The following is a 17,899-nucleotide window of genomic DNA, read 5'->3' as shown; positions in this document are numbered from 1 at the left end:
TAAATGTTTCATGCAGCAAGCAGTGTGTTTCCTCATGAAATTAATGCATGAAATAATGTACACACTGCAAAATCTGACATCTTACAAAGTGAAATAACTTAAATATATTCAAATGTATTATTTCCTATTACAATAAGATTACAATAAACCAAATATAAGATTATTAAATGTATTTTAAGACATTTTTACTCATTAAAATGTTCTTATTCTACTGGCAAATAATTTTGCTTCGTTCTAAAAATAAATGCTTAAAATTATCTGATTAACTATCTGCCAATAGTCTAAAAATAAGTTTAATAATCTTATATTTGGTTTATTGTACACTTATAATAGGAAATACTAGATTTGATCAGATTGTTAAAAACATTATCAGTAAAGATTATTTCCCCCTACCCCCACCAACATGCGAGTATGTGATGTAGTCAAAGATCAGAAGACATCTAGAGGTGGAAAAAAGGCATTACATTTTGATCATAAAAAAAAATGAATTTTGTCTTATACTGTATGTGATCGATACGGATGAATTCTGCACACTATGACAAGGCACATGAACAATGCAGCATCTGCAGCCCATTTCTCTCCACCCAGCAACTTTCCACTGGAGGGCTGGGATACAGTACAGTCCTTTGAACTGCTTCCCTGCTTAAAAGACACTTCTAGACGAAGAAGGCTCCAAGGACAATATACAATACAAGGGAGGGGCATCACATCTCATCAGTGGAAAAAACACAAAGCTATCTTTTATAGACTGCCTGTATGACGTTAACCAATGTCAAAGCTGACCAAGATGATGCTGACAAGCCAACAAACATCTGAGCTGGGGTAATAAAGAACAGGCTTTTCTCTTTATTGCCTAGTTCTTCCTTATTGTGTATGACTCATGCAGTAACAGAGCAGCTGCTTTTGGAACAAGAGCTTTCTCCAACTATAGTTTACACAAGCAGAGGTTGCTCAGTCCAGCTCATAGAGTGAAAGTTCATTCAGGAAACATGCAACACTCAAACATAGCCCTGGGAAAGGCTCAAAACTGAAACATGTAGAAAGAAAGTGAAGTAGGAGAACACTAAAACAAAGTTTGAACCCTTGTGTTTGCTTCTCAGCAGTGTTCACGGGTCATATTGACTTTGAGCAGCAGATACAGAAGACACTATTTTAAATGACGTTGAATAGAATGCTTTTGGGGAACAGGAAAAACACACACACACATACACACACACACACACACACACACACACACACACACACACCCATTTCTCATGCCTGGAGACGCTCCTACCAGCAGATGTGCGTCATCTGGTGCTGTTGCAAATAAAACATGGAGGTCATGTAACAGAGTGAATTCACTTATATGTTTTATTTTGGTGAAAAAGCAGTTTGTGCCAATTGAAATTTTACTGTGTAAAATAAAAAAATAATATTAATATAACATTAATTAAAATGGGTCAATTCAATTCAAGGGTGAAATTAAATGTGTAAAAGAAAAAAAAAAAAAAACATATTTGTGACACCACACTGCACATGAAAGGTTTATTAGCATTTCCAGATCTCCTCATTCATATTTAAAGTACAATTTATACATTCTTTAAACTCAAACACACCTCATATGTTACACTGCTTAGAAACAAAAGCAACTGTCTTTTCCTCTCAATAGCAACAGTCTAGGTCATGGTTGATCAACAGAGGAAAGGATGAATGGAGATGGTTTCAAATTAAACGCAACACATTCAAGCACATTTTAACAAGGACTCCTTTCCACATATGAGATTATCAACATTTACAGCAACATCTCCTTGTAATGATCCACTTTAATCATTAGTGCTTTATTTTCTTGCATCGTCCATTAGTGAGAATAAATTAAAGCCAAGTAGAAGCCACAAAAGTGCCATGCTGCTGTAATCACGGAACTAATGCCGTTGTAATTAAGCCTGTTAATGTAGAGACTCAAAGAGGTCTCTTACAACATATATCAGACCAAATCAAAAAAAAAAAAAAATGCCAGAGTGTGTGAGAAACTAGGGGAAAAAACCCCATTAGTGTCTGGTTTCCCTTCTGCAACCAGAACATCCTAAAACGAATACAGTGAAGCAGAGGCACACGCAAGCTGACTCAGCATAACAGTCTGTGTGTAAATGGGCTAGAACACAATAGTGACTGGTTTAACACAAAACACAGGTGTTTTATTATTATTATTATTATTATTATTATTATTATTATTATTATTATTACACACAAGGAAAATGTCAACGCTGGACAAAAACATGCTTCAAAATAATAGAAGTAAATAAAATATCAGTGGATGAGAGACATTACGATTATTTCTCACAAGAAAGCTTAATTCGACAGTATGTGTTGTTTATTGACTTAAGTGTCTTCAAAGCCGGAGTGCAACAGCAATCTTGCTTTCACTGTAACAAATGTCACCATCCATAACCATGTGCAGGGCTAAAAAGTGTTTAGTCCAAGGTACCGTAACTTTTCTTCATGGCCAAATGTGGCTATACTGTGCCAATACACTGGCATTTTCAGTTGTGCAGCACAAAACGCAAATGTAAAAATCTTATGTAAAAATCTTAAGAGTAGATGGAGGTGTGTGTCACGTATATCCAGCTGAGAAGTCTCATTGCTCTGTGGGACACACGCTGCGATCCTTACAGCAAAAATAGTGGACCACCACACCGTTTGGATACCTGGCAAAGGCACTGTGCAAATGGAAGGCAAAGATGCATTATTTGAAGATTACCATTGTTAATGTAATGACATAAAATAAAGAAATAAATCAGCAAAATTACCCCAGACATACCTGTTTCCAATTTTCTTCTTACACACCCGGCAGGTCTTCTCTTCAGTAATGATGCACTTCACCTGCTGATGAAAGATTCGCTCTTCTTGGACCTATAAACACAGTGGCAGAGGGTGAGAATATGGTGTACATAAACATGCATAGACAATTTCCTTCTCCAAAATCTGCCTAAAACAGTTTCTGACTTAAAAAAAAAAACCAACAAACACACAAAAACAAAGGATTTTAATGCACTACATTAAACTGGGACCACGCTCACAAACACCTTCTCAGCTAAGCAGCGTCTCTCTCAATCACTCCAGTAACTTACCCGGAGGAACTCGGCCTGCAGCAGACTCTTGAGCACCTGGTCGAAGCGTTTCCTCTGGGCGTTCTCCTCCAACACGCTCTCGAGAAACACACGGATCTCTCTGATCTGAGTGTTTGCTGGAAGCAGGTCTATCGCCTAGTGATCAGCAAAGATAGTACAACGACCTCAGCATTTACTTCCTTCTATGACGTTGAGAGCTGCTGTATAAATAGCAGCCTAAGATTAAGGCATACCAGACATACTAATCTTCTAAAAAACAAAACAAAAAAAAACCCCCAACAACCCTGAAATAATTGTTTTTGAGTGATGAAAAAGTGTTTCTTGTGAACATACAGGATAATAAAAATCAGCATCCTGAAATGGCAGTATGAACATATTGGTCATGTTATAATTATAAAATTGGCTTATGACCAAGTCTCAAAAGAAAAAGCAGCATACTAATGGCTCTAAAGCAAAGGTGGTACAAAGACCACTTAGGGAAACCAGCGTTTTTAGCCTAAGCATGACCCGCAGCAGCTGTAATGTATTTTGACACACGTCCTTCACTGAGAACAGAATGAAAGATCGGTTTCCTGCAAAACACTTTGAACAGGAGTCTAAGGCAGGTGTTTATGAAACTCCATAATGCAAATTTAAAACTACAACCAAAAAAGGGTATTAGCCTGAGACAGAGAATGAGAGATCTCTTACCTAGGCTTGTTTTATGTAGTTTTATGGATAGATACAGCAAAAAGCTATTCTGGTTACATACACCTTCCTTTTGTGGTATTCACATGTGAATCTGATCCTCACAAAGAAAAATGTGATCTCTGTGACTTTAACCATGGCAGATCATGTGGTGCCAGATGGACTGGTTCGAGTATTTCAGATACTGCTGATCTCCTGGGATTTATTCTCTTTCTTTCTCGTACACACTTGCACATCTGGTACCAGCAGCCATGCCATGATTAAAGTCACAGAGATCATTGTGAACATTAACTGAAGCTCTTGACGTGTATCTGCCTGATTTTGTGCAATGTTCTGCTGCCACATGGTTGGTTAACTGTATGAATGTGGAGGTGTTTCTAATAAAGTGGACAGTGAGTGTAAATTCAACTAAACAATTCAGGGGAAAACATGCTTTGCATAAAGATTTACTGACTGCACCAAAAACACATTTCCTTAATCACATCTATTAAAAGTGATAAGAACTTCCAGTCAGGTCCGTAAGTATCTGGACAGTGACAATTTTCCTAATTTTGCCTCTGTACATTAGGGCTGTGCGATTAATCGTATTTCGATTTCGATTATGGCTTCAGACGAGAATGAAGACAAAATAATCGAGATAAAGTATTATTGCGCCGCATTTCATTTAGCAATGTTCTCGTTTTGTCTTTTTAAAAACTGTGCACCATTTTTCTTTACACGGTGCACTTTCACCCCTCCCTAAAAGGCCAGTTTAGTTCAGTTCGAGCAAAGAAGACAGAAAGAGAGCCTTTGGTCGACAAGAAAGATAAAACCATTTCAGCCGTTTGTAAACAATTTGGTTTCAAGGAGTCTGATGTGGAACAAAACGAAATAAGGCTTGGTGTCATTGGAAAGCTCATTTCCTCTAGTGTCATGACAGCTGGTCTAAATACAGTCACTTCCTTTCTAGAGATGATGCTGAAATTACAGGCTGATCTAAACCAGGAGACGGAATATCAGTGGTTAAGGAAGTTTAAAGTTCATTTCTAGCGCTGCAGTTCACTGAAACGCATCACGTGACGTGCTCCGCTAATTTTAATTTCATTTAATTAAACAAACTTACTTAATTTTGTTTTACATATTTTTTATTCAGTTTAATTAAATTCAAGTAAATCCACTATTAAAAATACAATGAAAAGTTTTTTTTTTTTTTTTTTTTTTAAAGTTCAATAAATGCATGATGTTTACAAAGTCAATGAGTAATCGTGATCTAAATATTGACCAGAATAATCATGGTTATGATTTTTATCATAATCGAGCAGCCCTACTGTACAACACCACAGCGGATTTGAAATGAAGCAATCAAGATGTGATAGAAGTGTAGACGTTCGGCTTTAATAAAGGGACTACGTAAAAATGAAAATGAAAACAGAGGGACTGTGTAAAAATGGCTGTAATTACTAAACAGCTAATGCAATATTTTTGTTAAACCCCTCGAATTAAAGCTGAAAGTCTACACTTCAATCTTGATTACTTTATTTCAAATCCATTGTGGTGGTGTACGGAGGCAAAATTACGGAAATTATGTCACTGTTTAAATACTTATGGACCGGACTTTTCTGATTACAGTAAGGTGTCAAAGTTATTGCTTATGTAACTATACGTTTGGTGTAAGTAGTAGACAGAGATAAGCCTGAAAAACGCTGTAATTAAGCTGGATGCAGCTCAGATGTTTGTGGCTCTACAGTCCACATGTTGCGCACAGCTGGATGCGACAAATGACTTGATTCTCTCACTTGACATCCAAAGTTATGGTCTGTCCCTGCATGTGGCCCTGCTGAGCTAGGCCTCTGGATAGCAGCCAGAGGAAATAAAAGCAACATCCTATAAAACAAATGAGCAAGAGAGCCTTTCGAGGCAGATTCATGCTCTGTATTTTACACACATACTTGAAACCTAATGCACTTAATGATTTATAACGGTCATATCCTGTTGTGCATCGTTCAGCTTTTGATTGTGCGGAGGGACAGGACAAGAGTCAACAACAAGGGTCTTGCTGGGAAATAGTGTTTTTTAGGATATTGTATTTGATGCTGTATGGGAATGCCACTACATAGGCTTAACATAATAACTGGTAAAATGCTAGACTGCGAAATTCTTGCTTCACCAGTACCAGCTGCACTGAAGGACAGAAATTGGTCACAAGGAAGTATAATGAGCTGTAGAGCCCCAAAAAGTGTTTTAAATTTAATGAGAGGGAGAAACACACTCCCAAACCATTCCATGAGGACTGATCGGCAACAAAACCTGACTATAACAGTTGCCATTGTACTAAGCTAGTAGGATTCTCACCTTAGTAGTGTTGAGCTTGCTGTGGTGCAGCTCAAGGACCTGCAGAGCAGCCTGAAGATTAGCCTGGGGCTCAGACAGCTCCATCTTAATCGGACCCAGACAGTGTGCGTCTGGAGGAGACAGGTACATGCGCAAGAGAGACAGATACACCTGCACAGAGGAGACAGCAGCAGTCTAACTTTGAGATATGGGAAACATAAAAACAATTATAATAAAAAACAAACAAACAAACAAAAAAAACAGTTTTCCAGACAAAGATTATGTGTTATAATAATATATAATATAGTTATAAGTAGTCTAGAACTTTACAAGCTTTTTCCACAGTTCACTAAAACATTCCCGGATCAATCCTAAATCAATCAGTGGCTTTATTTAAATAATGTAGGAGATTATACCCATAATATTTGTGCAACACTAAACGCAGAGGGGAAAAAAAACAATACAAATGTAATGAAAATACAACATACAAACATGTTTTATTATTATAGCAATGTGTGAAGCTTCTGTGCTTTCATGAGGACACACTCACATCTTTATTTCCATCTGCTGATTTGTCATAATGTCTGTGACAATACCTAAAGAGGGAAATGTACACACAGTCAGAGACACATAAGACTAGATAAAATAAGTTCAGCCAAAGTCACATGTACATACTGTATAGTCCATTATAATGAAAAATGTACCACTTCCCTTTGGTTTAGGAAGACAAATAGCTATAGACATACGGCGACACAGGCATACTCACTCCTCGGCCATGTACGTGTCCTTCAATATGTGCACGTATATAAAAAGTGCTTGCTCGTGTTTTCCCATGCGGCCTAGAAGCAAGGCTCGCTCCTCCAACAGACCTGAGGAAGAGGGAGACAAGGGGAAGTGAGACACGCATCGTATTTGATTCACGGTATGTTTTCAGTGCAGTAAAGTGGTGATAATCTGTTAGCTCAAACGCTAAATTACCATCAAATGGGAAGTCACTGATGAGAATCTCTGGCTCATAACAGCTTGAAATATCTAAGAAAGTCAATAGCTTCTTCCGTAACTCCCCAAGCTCTCCTTCCTCCTTTCCTGCAGCCACAGGTGGGACACCTATTCACAATTATAAGGGAGAAAATAAGCAAGCTTACATCGCTGGAGGTTTCTCTGTTAGTTACTTCGGAAGGTCACATAAATGAAAAAAAATTACGCAACAAAGAACGATAATCTGTCGCATTTTAGAGAGAACTGAAGTTAAGATGCATTTCGTCTTATACTTTAGCTGAAAAAGACAACAGTACTGGATTAAACACAATCTGGTTCCAACTCATTCAGTATCACATGTCTGTTAGAGGAGCACTCTATCGATCAGGGAGCTAACAGCGCTCACCCTCAGGCAGCGAGTTGAGATATTCTTTCATCAGCACTTGTAATCTCTCCAGGTAGAGCTGGATCAGCACATTGTGGAACTCAGGGACGGTTTCCTCCCACACATAGACAATGTGCTCCAGATATGGCACAGCTAGCTCCTTAAAACCCTCCTTCAGGAAGTCTAGCACCTTGTCTCTGGGGAGCAGTTCTACCTCCGTAAGGTCCTCTGTAAAAATCTGTTGCCAAAACATAGTGGAGACAGTTAAAGAGCAACTCCAGTGGCCTCTTGCCCCATGTTCAAACACCATCTGTGTCACTGGCTGCCTGCATATCATCACTGGTGAGGGGGGGGTCACCCACAGAAAGCCACTTGTCTTATTTATTTGCTGGCAAAAGGTATTGGCAAAGCTGGCCATTTTCACAGCTCAAATACAACCGACAAAATGAGCGGGTACACTCATTTATTCATTATCCATGTCAAACCAACTTAAAAGATCTTTTTGTCAGCATGGGAACAACATAAGCCATGATCCCTGGGCAACCTGACGGTACTGCAACGTGGAACTAAATCCAAGCCCTTAATATAAATATATATATATATATATATATATATATATATATATTTTTAGAATATGCTTTGCCATCCTGTTTTGTTACATTCATGAAATTAGATGGAGTTGCTCTTGAAACATAATACACACCAAAATGCATTTCGTTAGGCTTATTACACTGTGTACAAAATTCATTCAGCAATATTAATATAATTGATTCAAAATGTTATTTTATAGTACCAAGAACAATGATGCACCCTGGGAGCAAAAGTAGACACAATACCAAACCACTACAGCTCTCACCTTGAGACCATCGTCTGGACAAATCTTCAGCACCCATGGGGAAAACTCAAAGATAATGCCCAAATTCTCTGCCCCTGGGAGGGAAAACATAGTGCAGCAGGCTGTGAGCATGGATGATGAGAACATATAAATAGTGAAATTTGGGTTAGGTTTAGCATACTGTTTATTTAGCCAGAAGCTTAATTAACCTGATGCTTATATTTCAACTCCAATTAAAGGAGTGACAGAAATGTACCAGAGAATCAGTGCATGGCTCTGAATTCAGACAGGGGTCCTGTCACACTCTTCTTGTTAGGTTGTCAGAAAATCACAGTGAAGTTTAACCATTTACTGTCTTGGTCTTAAACAACAATGCCTAATCTAACGAGGCTGCAGAGTTCCCAATATGACAAACGTGTGCAAATGCTTGATGTTAAATGAAACGTGTGTATAGTGGTGAGTGATAAACACTCACCCAGTCTCTGGAGATACTGCACTGTCCGCTCATGACCCTTTAGAGGGGAGTTGGCTTTAGTAGACTGATCCAGCAGGACCTGCAGGGCTACAGATCACCATTTTCATTAGACTACCACTCTATTTTACTACTACTACTACATGACATGACAAACATGTTTTTATAGCATGTATCTAATCTGAAAGACTGACTTGATAGCAGTTCAAGGGCAATAGGCAGAACAATGTCGCTAGGTTCAATGTGAGACTGAACCAATACCTTCAATCTTGTCTGTAGTTTGCTAGAACAATTTGCTCCAGCAGCTAGGAACATGAGCTGATTTGAATGATCACCAAGTACCTTTCACTGCTAGCTTTTGATTTAGGAATGTAGATATATGCAGTTAAAATGAGACTAGTTGTCCTTGTAACAGCAATTTTCACAGACTGCTTTTCATTCTACCACACCGTGTTCCCTAGTTCATTCAAAACACACAACATTATGACCACTCAAATATATTTGTGTTATACTTGTGTGTTATTCTTCTTTTGCATGTATGCATGGAACAGTTCTCTTCTGAAACCATACACATGAGACTTATGAATGTGGAATGAATGAATCTTTTGCCTTTTTTTTTACTAGATGTTCTGACCTTTAGGTGTTAATGCTTCACTGTCTGTAATCTGTCTATAAGCATCCTCTGATTAAATCAAGGCCAGATACGAATAAACGGTACAGCTGCAACTAATGAAGGTTTAGTGATGATAATTGTAATCAGAACAAGACAGTCAAATTCAGATACTACTGAAAAAAGAAAACTCAGTCATGCCTAAGGCTAAGAACAATCTAATTAAATCACTGTGTTATATTTCACAATGTTCTTGCTAAAGAAAAAAAGTAATAAAATACAGAATCCAATATCTCTTTCCATTTTCTTCCCAGTTTGTTCACCTGCCAATTACCACCCACATACCCAGCTCTCCTCTTTCATGACAACTACCTAGCAGGAAGGGTGAAACTTGTCTAAAACAAGTTTCCTCCGACATACATGAAGCCAGATAAACACGTCATTTCGAACTGCTGCATCACAGAACAGCGTAACACGCTTAGAGGAAAGTGCATTCTACCCTCTTCTACATACATGAGCTCACAGATGCCAGTGACTGGCTATTGACTAGTACTGTGCATTTTTGTGTGGGTCAGGATTAGGCTATGGTTAGGCTTATCGGAGGAGTTGGATTAGGTCCAGCTTCACCCCCTAGATGTTTGGTTCTACAGCAAGGACCAAATATGCATTTCTATATGATTATTTATTCTGCAAACATAGAGAATGTGTATTTTCTACAGGTTTTTTTGGGTTGTAGACCATACACTTTACCTCAAGATATGACCTCAAATACGACAAAAACTGTGTTTTGTGCTAATTGGTGTTTCATGACAATATTGCTGTGCTGAGAACATTTGTGATGTTAAATTTACCCTTCTGATGCAAGCCCTTCTTCTCATAGAGGATGATGAGCTCACTGTACTTGTGCGCCTTCTTCAGCACATACTCACTCTCCTCCACATGACAGTGATTGTTTTCGAGACGCAGAAGGGGTGACACCAAGGCCACATTGGTCTAAAAACAGAACAAAGTAATAAGCGCACAAGAGTATCACTTTGTTCCGTGGAACCCACAAACCCTGTTCACACTACAGGCAAACACTCATTTCTGATGTGACTTTGTGACAAGGAGTCACAAGTCCGGCACCAGAGGTAAGCAAAACAGCCTCGCGCACAAAATGTACATGGAGGTGACCTTACATGGAGGTAGCATTTGAGCAGGGTGGTGTCTATGATCTGAAGAAGCTTCTTGCGGCTTTTGATTGTAGGTGTGCCCTCCATAAGCGGGGATGTGGTGGAGGGGTCAGAGTCATTCAGCTGCTTCACCAAATGACTACGCTTCTGTGTAATTAAAATAAAGGACTGTTAGTAAAATGGAATTGAAATTTTTTGAATTTCAATACAGAACATTCCATAAAGTTTGTAAGGCCCTGTGTGTGTGTGCAGACCTGCGTTAGGTAGTCTATGAGAGCCAGGTGGGCCTTCTCCAGCTCTACTCCAGAGAGTGTGGGCAAAGGATTGGGGTAATGCAGCTGTTTACGGTAGTCAGAGGGAAGGAGGTCTGGATACAGCCCGATCACATGAGTTGGATCTATAACAGAGGATGGGACATCGCATGTCATCAAAATTAAGATTAGGCTTAGAGGATTCATACTCTTTTTAAGACTTTTTAAGACCAGGACGTTTTCAGGATATTTTCAATGATCCCTTAGGCTTGGGACGATTGACAGATGAAGACAGATGAAGTCGTGAATGGCTTCACTCACACAACACACATTGCGCACATGGCACATGATCTCACAAGCCCATTATGACTAGGGCTGCAACAACTAATCTATAATATCAATAATCGACAACGTATTTCAATATTGATTAGTTGGGTCTGTGACATCACTGTGGATCAAAAGATGAATATGAGACAACAGATCAGAATTTCAGTTTTCATTTCATGATATTTAGAACATGGCACTTAGTCAACAAAGGTTTTTTGGGAACATTTGGGAACCCTGGCGTATAAAAATTACACAGAAAATCTGTGAAAAACATGAAAACTTCTAGTACTGTGCTTGCCATTGGTTAAATGATATACATGTGATTAAAGGATATACACCCAACCAACAATACATTTGGTCCTTGTTTCCAAAATTTTACTGGGCTGACATTGTTATTAACATACACCTGCTCCTCACCTGTCCCCAGCTTGGCAAACACCTGCATAGAGTCATCAAAACGCTTCTGACAGAAGAGATTAAAGGCATACAAATTCTGAATATGGTGAATCTGCTGCTTCTTATCCCCATCTGCATCATCCTTCATTTTCTGCTTGGGGAAAAGGAAGAAAGAAGAAAAAAATTGGTGAAAACGTAGGAACACGAACAGAATTCCCAAAATGCATCAAACGATAAAAGGTTAATAGTTTGAAATCAGCCGTACATTTCAAATAACACATATGGGTGATTACAATGTTCATGATGTGCCAAGCCTAACTTCCAGTTTAGTTCTAATACAGGAAAAAATGTACGGGAAAAAACGTGGTAAGTGGTTAGGTAAGTGTTGGTGAAGGACTTTTCAGACCAAGATATTTGCAGAAGTTTAACTGTGATGAATGAACTCACCGCTAGCTGAAGAGCCAGCTCAAACTGTTTGTCCTGTAGGAGCTGCCGAATCTGGCTTGCTATGGAGACTGGCACAAGTCGCCAGACAAAATGGTTGCTGGCAACATACACAATATTGGGCCTGTAACCAAAAAGCAGTATGAGCATGTACAGAACATTAAAATGTCACCATTAAGCTGGTCAGGACTTCCAGTAATGCAATAGCAGTGATGACATCATGGTTTTAGAATAAATTCACTGTGAAAGTCTTCAGAAAGAAATGTTGGTGATTTATTCTGAAAAATGTGAAAGTCTCACCCTGCAGAGGTGATGAAGCGTGGCCTCTGCAACTCCACACTCTGCACCAACAATCTTGGCTCAAAGGTGCGAATCTCCACATACCGCGGCAGGACAGCTATAATGTAAGGAGGTTGGTGCTCTGAAGGTGTAGAGAAACAAGACAATGTGAGATTGGAAAACAAATAGAAAACCTTTAAGGATTTTCGGATTTTGACAAATAACACGTTAATATCATTTATAGCCTTATATATCAAAGTACAACTAATGCAAACAAATGACCTCGATTTTTTAAAAATCTAAATGGTGGCTGTAAAAGCAACTTCTGAAATGCAAAAAAATACTCTGAGAAACATATATCTTAGTCTGCAAGTAACAAGGAGCCATTCTGTGAATATAAAATTCCCTCAGTCCCATGGGGCAGAAAATCCATTTGAAGCCAGGAATGGGCATGTCTCCAATCACAACGTAATACATGCTTGAGAGATTTTAACAGAGCTTTTGCACATATTGTCAGGAGGAAAATGTTGAGGGCCTGTTACTCTGCTGTACGATCTAACTGAAATAATTAGCTGAATTTTTTTTTCCAAATATTTTTTCCCCATTTAAAAAATAACTTGGCCACCCTGGGGAAGCAATAGACTCACATGTGAAATATGGCTTAAAGTGTGAAGGCCTGGATATTCTATAGAAGCATTTTGCTTAATAATACAGCCCAATAATGCAGTAATGGCAATACTTCAGTAATGTATGGTGTTTACCATGCCAACCCAAAATTCCTGTACATGACAACTACTGGTGAAAATAATTATTATAAAAAGTTTCAATTTAATTTGTATTCATTTACATAGACCTATTCAATTATTTGAAGAAACTGTAACAATTATGTACCAATTAACAGCTGCCTTTAATGCAGCTGTGTGATGATTTAGGCATGGCAGTTTGTACAATGCTAAACTGGTAGCCACAAGCTTCCTCTAATTGTTAGAAACATTAGTAGCGCAAAATAAAGACCTCAGATATCAAACATATCCTTGCTGAATGACTATGTTTGGGGTAAAGCATTACTGTGAATTTAGGCCAAAGTATTTCTTTAAAGTAGGAGGTTTTGACAATGGATCTGCAATAAACATTTTTTTCAGTAATGCATCTAATAAGACTTTCATGCACCTAAACATTTCAAGTGTAGTAGTATGTATAGCTCATGGGTGATATTATTGGAGAAAATGTCTACAACTGGCTAGAAAAGAATAATAATTTTTCCATAAGAATAAATACGGAACAAGGTTGTAGCACATCTGTATCATACCCATTGCAACAGGGATGTCAGTCCAGTTGAGGGCACACTTCTGTGTGCAGGTTCCTTCCTCATTCAAGACAACAGTGAGGTCATCCTGACCCACAGCTACTTTCCCATCAGCCAGCGGGGCAACCAGTGGCTCCAGTTGCTTCCCTGTTGGGAAAAGCTCTTTTATTGAGCCACGTCCATCCATCTAGAAAGATGCAAGTAGATGCAAGTAACACTTAATGCAAGTAAGACTCCATGTAATGTGTCTCTGTTGTATCCAAGGTTGAGCTTTGGAACTTCTATGTATAACCTGCATGTACAGACAAGTGACAAATTAAACGGGGTGGGCCTCTATGTCATGTTAGAGACTCTGTTATGCTGTGGGGCATTTTGGTGGCATGCATTGGGTCCACTTGTGCCCTTAGAGATAAGGGTCATTGCAAATCAATATTCTGTCTGATCACCTTTATCCTGTGAGGAAAGTTTCTATCCTGATAAGAGCGATCTGAATGGTTTGATGAATATGAAAATGTATATTAATATTATTATATGCTATTGCCTTTGCAGTCACCAGATCTCCACCCAAACGAACAACGATAGGAGATTTTGGCCCAAAATATCAGACAGCGCTCTCCACCACAATCATCAAAACAGCAAATGAGGAAATATGTTTTGGAAGAATGATCTTCCTGCCTCCAGTACAGTTCTAGAGACTTACACTAAATCTGTTCTGGCAGCCTGTGGTGGCCCAACATTTTACTAAGACATATTATTTTAGTTTTCTTTTGATTTGTCACCCTTCTAGGGTTTTGACCTACCCGGATCAGATAGTAGTCGCGCTTGAAACCCACACATAGGGAATTTTCGCACCAAGCCATGGACTTCGGAATATCAGGAACCGCAAAATCTCCCTGAGTCACACAATATAAATATAAATATAAATATATATATATATATATATATATATATAGAAATGAATATATAATGTTATTGATTTAAACATCTTTGTACATATAAAGATAGCAATTTATACGTGCAGTGCTTCAATGTCACCAACAAACCTGTAATTCATGAAACTCCCTGTCTTTCCAGTAATACAGTTGAAGTTTCTTCTTGACAGCAACGCACATCCGTAACGTTACTTCACCTGAACTGGACTGCTAAAATGGGGAAAAGAAAATGTATATACTCAACCGGGGTTAGACAAATGTGGACAAACAGCAGTAACGGCTCATTTATTTCTGTTGTGTAATGCAATAAAATTGTGTAAAATGGTACGGATGAAAAAAATATGGCATATTCTGGCAATGTACAGTACAGTACTCCTTCTAACATGTGATCAAGTCACTCTTGTAACACTGCAGGCTACTTTATACTAAAATTGGACATATAAAACCAATATCCAGCTCTGACAGTAATAAAAATTATTATAATGATGGATTAAACTGTATATTTCCTTAATTTGGCTATACTGAAACAGCTTCTCCTTACACACCTGCAGGTCACAGGCAAACAGTGTTGCACCCTTGGCCTTTGATACCACAGTGATCTGCTGGAATGTGAGCAAGTCATGGACATGGATATTATTCTCTGGTGGGGGAAAAAACAACAATAATATAACATTGGTAATTAACTGAGACAATGCATACAACACTTACACGTTCCACAATTAAAGTGTGGAAAGACCACAAACCTGATAAAGATGGTAAAGAAATTGGTTAAACTTGTATGGGTCAAAAAAAAAAAGAGAAATAAAAGCAAAAGGCTTACCCAAGAGACTGACCAAAATCTTGTACTGGGATACAACATACAGCTGTTTTTTGGGGGGGAAAAAAAAGGATGAATTGAGAGAAATCATTACTTTAAGACTTCAGTGCAATAAAATCTAGAAAAAAACCCCAATTCATTTACACCATAAGTATTTTTTAAGATTTTAGTTGCAGAGAACTGTGCATACCTGCTGGATCTTCTTGGAGAAGTTCTTGTTGGATTTCTCTAGCGTTACCTCAAATCTGTTCGTGCCTGTGAAAGGTGAGAATGCCATGAAATAAAAATGGAAAAAAAAAAAAAAAAAAAAAGTAGAGGGACAAAATTTCAATAACAAATGCAATTGAAACTAATACCAACCTGCATCCTTCTTGATTCGGTAGAGGAGGAGATGACCTGGTTTAGTCCCCACCAGGAGCCAATCCTCTGTATAAACAACGGTTTGAAACGTCAAATGTCATCTCAGTGAAATTGCAACTGAGGAAATACTGTTTATCACAACAAAGGGATAATTACTGAACCCCTGGACTGCAATGTTTTTAAAAGGTCTCTCGTTTAAAATCTCTAGGTACTAAATAAAAAGTTCTTATTCCCAAACTGAATAGGAGAAATGGCAGCTCCGTGGTTAAAGGTTTGGGCTAGTGATCGGAAGGAAGGTGGCGAGTTCAATTCAGAGAGCGATTGAGATTTAACCCACAAGTGCTCAGTCGTAGGCCGTCTCAATTTTAAGCCGCTTTGGATCAAATAAGAAAATGACTAAACGTAAACAAATTTCAGGCTTGATCCAATTCTCCGCAAGTCACCACCATGACTTTAATCCATCAACACACTTCTGACCATGTATCCTACACAGGGAGCCTGGAGCCTATCGCAGGGAACTTAGGGCACAAGGTGGGCGACACCATGGATGGGGTGCCAATCTGGAAACTCAGTGCATGTCTTTGGATTAGGGAAGGAAACCGGAGTACTCGGCGGAAACCTCAGAAGCATGGGGAGAACAAACTCTGCACACACACACAGGGCAGAGATGGGATTCGAACCCCCAACCACCAAGTCCCCACGACTTTAAAAAGTGGACGGGATCCGAAGAGGGAATGTGTATTGTATCAAAAATAGCCAAGTCGATTCAGTGCATCGGTTATAGTGACAGCTCTGTTTACACAAAAATCAAGCAATCGCAAAGCTGCTAACGCAGACCCACAGCAAACTGTGCAAACGATATGAAACTGAGTATTTGTCAAACAGAAATGACCCGAAGTGATACTTACCCCAGGCCGCAAGACAGTCGATCTGGAGGGGCAGTTTCTCCAAAATAGGCACGGGCTCGTAGGCGTCATGCATTATGATGACTCATATAACACTGTTGAATTATTTCAAAAAACGACAAAGAAACACAACTATGTAGCTAGCTACGTTTTTCAACGTCTGCTCACTGGGAAGCTAGTAAATCCAAAAGAACTCTCCTAGCTAGCTAGCTAAGTGCAATTAGCGTGGTAACCTATACATTCCACAATTTAGCGGACTTCAGTTCAAGTGGTTAACGTCCTGTGGCCCAACGTCCTGTGGCCCATCGTCCTGCGTTTCCTGGTTTCTGAGCAGAAGTGAGATATTACCAAGAGGGGCTCGAGAAGCGGAAACAGCGCGAGTTAGCTACTCTCTCTTCCTGCCATACTGCGACCTCGCTGTCAACAAACTGCTGCTCTGTTTATATCACATTGCTTACGCGAATTAATGTGTTTCATCCCATCTTTTTAACACAGCATTGTCCGGATTTAACTGGCAGTGACCGCAAATTAAAACGTTTCAGCGTTGACAGGTCGTTATCCAACTAGCTAACTAATCGCGCAAACTGTTTGCTAGAAAATCAGCACTTCCGGATGCTTCACGCAGCGTGACAGGCACGTGACCTGCGTCATCTGTCACGAGGGTTAAATTTCTCGTTCCTCATTCAGGATGATTTCTGTTTGCAATGCAGAGGTTCTGAGCTCGTCTTCGCAGCACAGGAGCACTTGCAGTGCAACATGCATTTTCTGAGCATTTAAATAAATGTGTACTGTCATATTTATTTGTTGCATTAATTACTGTTTTTTATTTCTAAACGTTCCACCCAGAGACCCAAAACCAGTTACACTGTGTAAAATGTATCTATTAGATTGAGATCCAATGACTAGGAAGGCCACTGAACTCATTGTCATGTTCATGAAACCAGTTTGAGATGACTTTTGCTTTGTGACGTGGTGCATTATCATGCTGGAAGTAGCCATTAGACAGTGGGGAAATTGTGACCATGAAGGGATGCACATAGTCAACAACAATACTCAAATAGGCTGTGGCATTCAAGAAATGATTGATTGGTATTAACAGGCCCAAAGTGTGGCATGAAAACATTCCCACACCATTACATCACCTCCACCAGCCTGGATTGTTGACACAAGGCAGGATGTGTCCATGGATTCATGCTGTTTATACCCAAATTCTGACCCTACAATCTCTGTGCCTCAGCAGGAATCCGGTCTTCAACTATGCAGTTTTGGTGAGCCTGTGCCTACTGCAGCCTCAGCTGTTCTTGGCTGACAGAAGTGAAAACA

At 39.1% G+C, this 17,899-nt stretch overlaps 1 protein-coding gene across 2 annotated transcripts; it reads right to left on the bottom strand.

The window, feature by feature from the left end:
* Positions 1-1,513: 1,513 nt before the first annotated feature.
* Positions 1,514-17,184, bottom strand: vps39 (VPS39 subunit of HOPS complex). Of its 2 annotated transcripts, none has more exons than XM_053633244.1 (24): positions 16,580-17,184; positions 15,672-15,737; positions 15,502-15,566; positions 15,315-15,357; positions 15,040-15,134; positions 14,606-14,704; positions 14,363-14,455; positions 13,566-13,749; positions 12,278-12,398; positions 11,981-12,101; positions 11,555-11,684; positions 10,814-10,956; positions 10,566-10,706; positions 10,239-10,380; positions 8,781-8,867; positions 8,327-8,400; positions 7,492-7,708; positions 7,086-7,214; positions 6,874-6,976; positions 6,658-6,703; positions 6,129-6,278; positions 3,111-3,245; positions 2,801-2,892; positions 1,514-2,699 (listed from the first exon to the last, which is right to left on the bottom strand). In XM_053633244.1, exons 1-24 carry the CDS (start codon positions 16,650-16,652, stop codon positions 2,618-2,620), a joined length of 2,631 nt encoding a protein of 876 aa, XP_053489219.1. In that variant the 5' UTR covers positions 16,653-17,184; the 3' UTR covers positions 1,514-2,617. The 2 variants fall into 2 exon arrangements, with proteins under 2 accessions (XP_053489219.1, XP_053489220.1); XM_053633245.1 differs by having other exon boundaries at positions 14,606-14,701.
* Positions 17,185-17,899: the final 715 nt, after the last annotated feature.

The sequence above is a fragment of the Ictalurus furcatus genome, chromosome 9, assembly GCF_023375685.1.
Source record: "Ictalurus furcatus strain D&B chromosome 9, Billie_1.0, whole genome shotgun sequence".
Classification (NCBI taxonomy): Eukaryota; Metazoa; Chordata; class Actinopteri; order Siluriformes; family Ictaluridae; genus Ictalurus; species Ictalurus furcatus.
The sequence above is the reverse complement of the archived record's forward strand: the minus strand, read 5'-3'. Positions and strand labels throughout refer to the sequence as shown.

Coding starts and splice junctions, on each gene's coding strand:
- vps39 (XM_053633244.1), bottom strand. CDS start 16,652: ATGCATGACGCCTACGAGCCCGTGCCTATTTTGGAGAAACTGCCCCTC. Junction 15,567..15,671: donor CCGAATCAAGAAGGATGCAG/GTTGGTATTAGT, acceptor CACCTTTCACAG/GCACGAACAGATTTGAGGTA. Junction 12,399..13,565: donor TGACATCCCTGTTGCAATGG/GTATGATACAGA, acceptor CTACACCTTCAG/AGCACCAACCTCCTTACATT.